This window comes from Oncorhynchus keta, chromosome 35 (genome assembly GCF_023373465.1).
Source record: "Oncorhynchus keta strain PuntledgeMale-10-30-2019 chromosome 35, Oket_V2, whole genome shotgun sequence".
Classification (NCBI taxonomy): Eukaryota; Metazoa; Chordata; class Actinopteri; order Salmoniformes; family Salmonidae; genus Oncorhynchus; species Oncorhynchus keta.
Window position 1 is genome coordinate 7,564,329 of NC_068455.1, and position 10,015 is coordinate 7,574,343.

Here is a 10,015-nt window from a genome sequence, read left to right on the forward strand (position 1 = left end):
TCTCTTCTCCATCCCTAGTTTAGAACACTTCTCCATCCCTAGTTTAGAACACTTCTCTTCTCCATCTCTAGTTTAGAACACTTCTCCATCCCTAGTTTAGAACACTTCTCCATCCCTAGTTAAGAACACTTCTCTTCTCCATCTCTAGTTTAGAACACTTCTCCATCCCTAGTTTAGAACACTTTTCCATCCCTAGTTTAGAACACTTCTCCATCCCTAGTTTAGAACACTTCTCCATCCCTAGTTTAGAACACTTCTCTTCTCCATCCCTAGTTTAGAACACTTCTACATCTCTAGTTTAGAGCACTTCTCCATCCCTAGTTTAGAACACTTCTCTTCTCCATCTCTAGTTTAGAACACTTCTCCATCTCTAGTTTAGAACACTTCTCTTCTCCATCCCTAGTTTAGAACACTTCTCCATCCCTAGTTTAGAACACTTCTCTTCTCCATCTCTAGTTTAGAACACTTCTCCATCCCTCGTTTAGAACACTTCTCTTCTCCATCCCTAGTTTAGAACACGTCTACATCTCTAGTTTAGAACACTTCTCCATCCCTAGTTTAGAACACTTCTCCATCTCTAGTTTAGAACACTTCTCCATCTCTAGTTTAGAACACTTCTCCATCTCTAGTTTAGAACACTTCTCCATCCCTAGTATAGAACACTTCTCTTCTCCATCCCTAGTTTAGAACACTTCTACATCTCTCGTTTAGAACACTTCTCCATCCCTAGTTTAGAACACTTCTCCATCTGTAGTTTAGAACACTTCTCCATCTCTAGTTTTGAACACTTCTCTTCTCCATTTCTAGTTTAGAACACTTCTCTTCTCCATCTCTAGTTTAGAACACTTCTCTTCTCCATCTCTAGTTTAGAACACTTCTCCATCCCTAGTTTAGAACACTTCTCCATCCCAAGTTTAGAACACTTCTCCATCCCTAGTTTAGAACACTTCTCTTCTCCATCACTAGTTTAGAACACTTCTCTTCTCCATCTCTAGTTTAGAACAATTCTCCATCCCTAGTTTAGAACACTTCTCCATCTCTAGTTTAGAACACTTCTCCATCACTAGTTTAGAACACTTCACCATCTCTAGTTTAGAACACTTCTCCATCCCTAGTTTAGAACACTTCTCTTCTCCATCCCTAGTTTAGAACACTTCTCTTCTCCATCCCTAGTTTAGAACACTTCTCTTCTCCATCCCTAGTTTAGAACACTTCTCTTCTCCATCACTAGTTTAGAACACTTCTCTTCTCCATCTCTAGTTTAGAACAATTCTCCATCCCTAGTTTAGAACACTTCTCCATCTCTAGTTTAGAACGCTTCTCCATCACTAGTTTAGAACACTTCACCATCCCTAGTTTAGAACACTTCTCCATCCCTAGTTTAGAACACTTCTCTTCTCCATCCCTAGTTTAGAACACTTCTCTTCTCCATCCCTAGTTTAGAACACTTCTCTTCTCCATCTATAGTTTAGAACACTTCTCTTCTCCATCCCTCGTTTAGAACACTTCTCCATCCCTAGTTTAGAACACTTCTCTGCTCTATCTCTAGTTTAGAACACTTCTCCATCCCTAGTTTAGAACACTTCTCTTGTCCATCTCTAGTTTAGAACACTTCTCCATCCCTAGTTTAGAACACTTCTCCATCCCTAGTTTAGAACACTTCTCCATTTCTAGTTTAGAACACTTATCTTCTCCATCTCTAGTTTAGAACACTTCTCTTCTCCATCCCTAATATATATGCCATTTAGCAGACGCTTTTATCCAAAGCGACTTACAGTCATGTGTGCATACATTCTAAGTATGGGTGGTCCCGGGAATCGAACCCACTACCCTGGCGTTAGATGCGCCATGCTCTACCAACTGAGCTACAGAAGGACCACTTCTCCGTCCCTAGTTTAGAACACTTCTCTTCTCCATCCCTAGTTTAGAACACTTCTCCATCCCTAGTTTAGAACACTTCTCTTGTCCATCTCTAGTTTAGAACACTTCTCCATCCCAAGTTTAGAACACTTCTCTTCTCCCATCTCTAGTTTAGAACACTTCTCCATCCCTAGTTTAGAACACTTCTCTTCTCCATCTCTAGTTTAGAACACTTCTCCATCCCTAGTTTAGAACACTTCTCCATCCCTAGTTTAGAACACTTCTCTTCTCCATTTCTAGTTTAGAACACTTCTCCATCTCTAGTTTAGAACACTTCTCTTCTCCATCTCTAGTTTAGAACACTTCTCTTCTCCATCTCTAGTTTAGAACACTTCTCCATCCCTAGTTTAGAACACTTCTCCATCCCAAGTTTAGAACACTTCTCCATCCCTAGTTTAGAACACTTCTCCATTACTAGTTTAGAACACTTCTCTTCTCCATCTCTAGTTTAGAACACTTCTCCATCCCTAGTTTAGAACACTTCACCATCTCTAGTTTAGAACACTTCTCCATCCCTAGTTTAGAACACTTCTCCATCTCTAGTTTAGAACACTTCTCTTCTCCATCCCTAGTTCAGGACACTTCTCCATCTCTAGTTTAGAACACTTCTCTTCTCCCATCTCTAGTTTAGAACACTTCTCCATCCCTAGTTTAGAACACTTCTCTTCTCCATCTCTAGGTTAGAACACTTCTCTTCTCCCATCTCTAGTTTAGAACACTTCTCTTCTCCCATCTCTAGTTTAGAACACTTCTCCATCCCTAGTTTAGAATACTTCTCTTCTCCATCTCTAGTTTAGAACACTTCTCTTCTCCCATCTCTAGTTTAGAACACTTCTCTTCTCCCATCTCTAGTTTAGAACACTTCTCCATCCCTAGTTTAGAACACTTCCCTTCTCCATCCCTAGTTTAGAACACTTCTCCATCCCTAGTTTATAACACTTCTCTTCTCCATCTCTAGTTTAGAACACTTCTCTTCTCCCATCTCTAGTTTAGAACACTTCTCAATCCCTAGTTTAGAACACTTCTCTTCTCCATCTCTAGTTTAGAACACTTCTCTTCTCCCATCTCTAGTTTAGAACACTTCTCCATCCCTAGTTTAGAACACTTCTCTTCTCCAGACCTCTCTCCCACTCTACCCATCATCCTCTCTGTTCCTTTCTTTGAAATATGATTAGCTTTTGAGTGTTATGCACGAACAGACACACAGACACATGCGCACATGCGAGCACACACACACACACTGTATGAAGTATGATTTGCTTTGAGCGTTTATGTACAAAGTCTCACTGCTGTGATGAAAGAGGGGGGTGAGACAGTGAGAACACTAAATACTGTGTGTCTGTGTGTGTCTGTGTGTCTGCGTGTGTCTGTGTGTGTCTGCCTGTCTGTCTGTCTGTCTGTGTGGGTGTGTGTGTGTGTGTGTGTGTCTGTCTGTGTCTGTGTGGATGTGTCTGTGTGGGTGGGTGTGTGTGTGTGTGAGTTTCTCTCTGTCTGTCTGTCTGTCTGTCTGTCTGTCTGTCTGTCTGTCTGTCTGTCTGTCTGTCAGTGCCTAAGAGCACCTCTCCCAGCTGCTCTCACTTGAAAGCCCAGAGATCAGTGTGCAACCTGTTTAATCTTCCCCTTGCAAGACCCGCAAAGCCCATTTCACCCCCCCCCTTCAGGAGAACACAGGGGAAAGAGAAGGGACCAATTCATTCAAATTAAAGACTTGTACAGCCACTGCTGAGACCACTGCTAACACGTCTCTGTTGTCCAATGAAATACACACACACACACACACACACACACACACACACACACACACACACACACACACGTGCGCACACCCACACACCCGCGCACACCCGCACACACACACACACACACACACACACACACACACACACACACACACACACACACACACACACACACACACACACACACACACACACGCGCGCGCACACACACACACACACACACACACACACACTTGGACTTCACTAGGAAAGGATACAGTACTTCCTGAATAAGGAGATATATCAGCCATGTCCTGAAGGTCTCCACACTCTGACTTGATGAGCGACAGCCCCTCGCTCCCTCCTCCATGTTGGGGTGGAGAGCTCTGCCTGTGGTGGTGGTGGTGGTGGGAGACAAAATGGACGCCCCCGCCCGACCCCATCTTGGTCCGCAGCCCCACAGTTTCCCTGGAGAGGTCCATGGACTCAGGGGAGGAGCGCTGGTCTTTGGAGAAGCTCTGGAAAGGGTAGCCCATCAGTGGGAGAGGGAAGGGGTGTCGGAAGGAGGGAGGGGAGAACCCCAGAGAGGCAGAGAGGGGGGAGGAATGGAGGGAGGGGTGGTGGGGGTGAGGTGGAGGAGGAGGAGGGAGACAGGGGTTCTGTTGGTGTTGTTCGGCACTGGTCTTCCTGACCACTAGAGGCAGCGCTTCTGTCTGGTCACCGGCCGTCGGAACACTGAGGCCCCCGAACGAGTCCAGCGTGCTCGGGATGATGACGTCGCCAAAGCACGGCAGCCTCTGATTGGCTGAGTGAAAGTTGGGGCTGTCACCGTTCATGCTGACTCCCCCGAAGCGAGAGTCAGTGAGGGGGGGGGGGAAGGGAGGGAAGGAGGCCTGTGAGGGAGCTTTAGTGGCAGAGGGGGTGTTTTGGGAGCCACTGTGATGAGAGGGATGGTGTTGAAGATGATGATGGCTGGGTGCTTTATGGTTGAACCCTTTAACCACGGTGTCAACCACCTGTGACATGGCAGAGTTGAGCTCCTGTTTTAGAGTCTCGGCTAGCTGCCTCCCCTCTGCTCGCATTGGCCCCCCTCCTGCCCCTCTCTCCCCTTGGCCCCAATCCCTCTTCAGCCCCCTCCCCTCCTCCCTCTCTCCCTCATCCCTCTCTCCCTCCTCCTTCTCTCCCTCCTCATCCTTCTCTCCAGCCAACAGGGCCTGTTCTCTTAACAGTGCTCTGGCTCGGTCCAGAAATAGACCTGGGTCGTCAACCAACTCTGACAGGTCATCGTAGATACCGTCGGCGCGGTTACGGTTGCCGCGGCGGTCCCTGTGTGTGTTCTCCAAACCGTCGGAGCGGACGCTGTTCTCTGACAGGTTCCCGTCCTCCTCCCCTCCTCCTGCTCTCTCCTCCTCCTCCTCCTCCTCCTCCTCCGTCTCAGTCTCATAGATCTGATAGAACTTCTCCTGCAGCTGACGAAGCTGTTTCTGTAGAACAATGCAAACTATTAAAATACACTATTGAACCTAATAAATACAGTATATACATGTATAAATCAATCAATAAATTAATATAAAATATATATATAATAAACAATATATTGAGACATAAATAATGAATAAATATTGTTCTACATTAATATATATATATAGCTGTAGGAATAGAAGCATGATGTTCTACATTAATATATAGATACCTGTAGGAATAGAAGCATGATGTTCTACATTAATATATAGATAGCTGTAGGAATAGAAGCATGATGTTCTACATTAATATAGATATAGCTGTAGGAATAGAAACATGATGTTCTACATTAATATATAGATAGCTGTAGGAATAGAAACATGATGTTCTACATTAATATATATATAGCTGTAGGAATAGAAGCATGATGTTCTACATTAATATATAGATAGCTGTAGGAATAGAAACATGATGTTCTACATTAATATATAGATAGCTGTAGGAATAGAAACATGATGTTCTACATTAATATATAGATAGCTGTAGGAATAGAAACATGATGTTCTACATTAATATATAGATAGCTGTAGGAATAGAAGCATGATGTTCTACATTAATATATAGATAGCTGTAGGAATAGAAGCATGATGTTCTACATTAATTATATAGATAGCTGTAGGAATAGAAACATGATGTTCTACATTAATATATAGATAGCTGTAGGAATAGAAGCATGATGTTCTACATTAATATATAGATAGCTGTAGGAATAGAAACATGATGTTCTACATTAATATATATATAGCTGTAGGAATAGAAACATGATGTTCTACATTAATATATAGATAGCTGTAGGAATAGAAACATGATGTTCTACATTAATATATATATAGCTGTAGGAATAGAAGCATGATGTTCTACATTAATATATAGATAGCTGTAGGAATAGAAACATGATGTTCTACATTAATATATAGATAGCTGTAGGAATAGAAGCATGATGTTCTACATTAATATATAGATAGCTGTAGGAATAGCTGATGTGTAGGAATAGAAACATGATGTTCTACATTAATATATAGATAGAAATAGAAGCATGATGTTCTACATTAATATATAGATAGCTGTAGGAATAGAAACATGATGTTCTACATTAATATATAGATAGCTGTAGGAATAGAAGCATGATGTTCTACATTAATATATAGATAGCTGTAGGAATAGAAACATGATGTTCTACATTAATATATAGATAGCTGTAGGAATAGAAACATGATGTTCTACATTAATATATAGATAGCTGTAGGAATAGAAACATGATGTTCTACATTAATATATAGATAGCTGTAGGAATAGAAACATGATGTTCTACATTAATATATAGATAGCTGTAGGAATAGAAGCATGATGTTCTACATTAATATATAGATAGCTGTAGGAATAGAAACATGATGTTCTACATTAATATATAGATAGCTGTAGGAATAGAAGCATGATGTTCTACATTAATATATAGATAGCTGTAGGAATAGAAGCATGATGTTCTACATTAATATAGATATAGCTGTAGGAATAGAAACATGATGTTCTACATTAATATATAGATAGCTGTAGGAATAGAAACATGATGTTCTACATTAATATATATATAGCTGTAGGAATAGAAGCATGATGTTCTACATTAATATATAGATAGCTGTAGGAATAGAAACATGATGTTCTACATTAATATATATATAGCTGTAGGAATAGAAGCATGATGTTCTACATTAATATATAGATAGCTGTAGGAATAGAAGCATGATGTTCTTAATATATATATAGCTGTAGGAATAGAAACATGATGTTCTATATATATATAGCTGTAGGAATAGAAACATGATGTTCTACATTAATATATAGATAGCTGTAGGAATAGAAACATGATGTTCTACATTAATATATAGATAGCTGTAGGAATAGAAGCATGATGTTCTACATTAATATATAGATAGCTGTAGGAATAGAAACATGATGTTCTACATTAATATATAGATAGCTGTAGGAATAGAAACATGATGTTCTACATTAATATATAGATAGCTGTAGGAATAGAAACATGATGTTCTACATTAATATATAGATAGCTGTAGGAATAGAAGCATGATGTTCTACATTAATATATAGATAGCTGTAGGAATAGAAGCATGATGTTCTACATTAATATATAGATAGCTGTAGGAATAGAAACATGATGTTCTACATTAATATAATATATAGATAGCTGTAGGAATAGAAACATGATGTTCTACATTAATATATAGATAGCTGTAGGAATAGAAACATGATGTTCTACATTAATATATAGATAGCTGTAGGAATAGAAACATGATGTTCTACATTAATATATAGATAGCTGTAGGAATAGAAACATGATGTTCTACATTAATATATAGATAGCTGTAGGAATAGAAACATGATGTTCTACATTAATATATAGATAGCTGTAGGAATAGAAGCATGATGTTCTACATTAATATATATATAGCTGTAGGAATAGAAACATGATGTTCTACATTAATATATATATAGCTGTAGGAATAGAAACATGATGTTCTACATTAATATATAGATAGCTGTAGGAATAGAAACATGATGTTCTACATTAATATATAGATAGCTGTAGGAATAGAAACATGATGTTCTACATTAATATATAGATAGCTGTAGGAATAGAAACATGATGTTCTACATTAATATATAGATAGCTGTAGGAATAGAAACATGATGTTCTACATTAATATATAGATAGCTGTAGGAATAGAAGCATGATGTTCTACATTAATATATAGATAGCTGTAGGAATAGAAACATGATGTTCTACATTAATATATAGATAGCTGTAGGAATAGAAACATGATGTTCTACATTAATATATAGATAGCTGTAGGAATAGAAACATGATGTTCTACATTAATATATAGATAGCTGTAGGAATAGAAACATGATGTTCTACATTAATATATAGATAGCTGTAGGAATAGAAGCATGATGTTCTACATTAATATATAGATATAGCTGTAGGAATAGAAACATGATGTTCTACATTAATATATAGATAGCTGTAGGAATAGAAACATGATGTTCTACATTAATATATAGATAGCTGTAGGAATAGAAACATGATGTTCTACATTAATATATAGATAGCTGTAGGAATAGAAACATGATGTTCTACATTAATATATATATAGCTGTAGGAATAGAAGCATGATGTTCTACATTAATATATAGATAGCTGTAGGAATAGAAACATGATGTTCTACATTAATATATAGATAGCTGTAGGAATAGAAACATGATGTTCTACATTAATATATAGATAGCTGTAGGAATAGAAGCATGATGTTCTACATTAATATATAGATAGCTGTAGGAATAGAAGCATGATGTTCTACATTAATATAGATATAGCTGTAGGAATAGAAACATGATGTTCTACATTAATATATAGATAGCTGTAGGAATAGAAACACGATGTTCTACATTAATATATATATAGCTGTAGGAATAGAAGCATGATGTTCTACATTAATATAGATATAGCTGTAGGAATAGAAGCATGATGTTCTACATTAATATATAGATAGCTGTAGGAATAGAAACATGATGTTCTACATTAATATATAGATAGCTGTAGGAATAGAAGCATGATGTTCTACATTAATATATAGATAGCTGTAGGAATAGAAACATGATGTTCTACATTAATATATAGATAGCTGTAGGAATAGAAGCATGATGTTCTACATTAATATATAGATAGCTGTAGGAATAGAAGCATGATGTTCTACATTAATATATAGATAGCTGTAGGAATAGAAACATGATGTTCTACATTAATATATAGATAGCTGTAGGAATAGAAACATGATGTTCTACATTAATATATAGATAGCTGTAGGAATAGAAGCATGATGTTCTACATTAATATATAGATAGCTGTAGGAATAGAAGCATGATGTTCTACATTAATATATAGATAGCTGTAGGAATAGAAGCATGATGTTCTACATTAATATATAGATAGCTGTAGGAATAGAAACATGATGTTCTACATTAATATATAGATAGCTGTAGGAATAGAAGCATGATGTTCTACATTAATATATAGATAGCTGTAGGAATAGAAACATGATGTTCTACATTAATATATAGATAGCTGTAGGAATAGAAACATGATGTTCTACATTAATATATAGATATAGCTGTAGGAATAGAAACATGATGTTCTACATTAATATATAGATAGCTGTAGGAATAGAAACATGATGTTCTACATTAATATATATATAGCTGTAGGAATAGAAACATGATGTTCTACATTAATATATAGATAGCTGTAGGAATAGAAGATGTTCATGATGTGATGTTCTACATTAATATATAGATATAGCTGTAGGAATAGAAACATGATGTTCTGCATTAATATATAGATAGCTGTAGGAATAGAAACATGATGTTCTACATTAATATATAGATAGCTGTAGGAATAGAAACATGATGTTCTACATTAATATATAGATAGCTGTAGGAATAGAAACATGATGTTCTACATTAATATATAGATAGCTGTAGGAATAGAAGCATGATGTTCTACATTAATATATAGATATAGCTGTAGGAATAGAAGCATGATGTTCTACATTAATATATATATATAGCTGTAGGAATAGAAACATGATGTTCTACATTAATATATAGATATAGCTGTAGGAATAGAAGCATGATGTTCTACATTAATATATAGATAGCTGTAGGAATAGAAACATGATGTTCTACATTAATATATAGATAGCTGTAGGAATAGAAACATGATGTTCTACATTAATATATAGATAGCTGTAGGAATAGAAACATGATGTTCTACATTAATA

The 10,015-nt window shown here is 37.2% G+C and overlaps 1 protein-coding gene across 2 annotated transcripts in view; it reads right to left on the reverse strand.

Annotated features, from left to right (window-relative positions):
• Positions 1-10,015, reverse strand: part of LOC118381032 (prospero homeobox protein 1-like) — a 108,651-nt gene that overhangs the window by 86,222 nt on the left and 12,414 nt on the right. For both annotated transcript variants that reach the window (XM_052496222.1, XM_052496223.1), the window contains exon 4: positions 3,917-5,122. In XM_052496222.1, the coding sequence (XP_052352182.1) occupies positions 3,917-5,122 (1,206 nt within the window). The remainder of the gene's footprint in view (positions 1-3,916; positions 5,123-10,015) is intronic.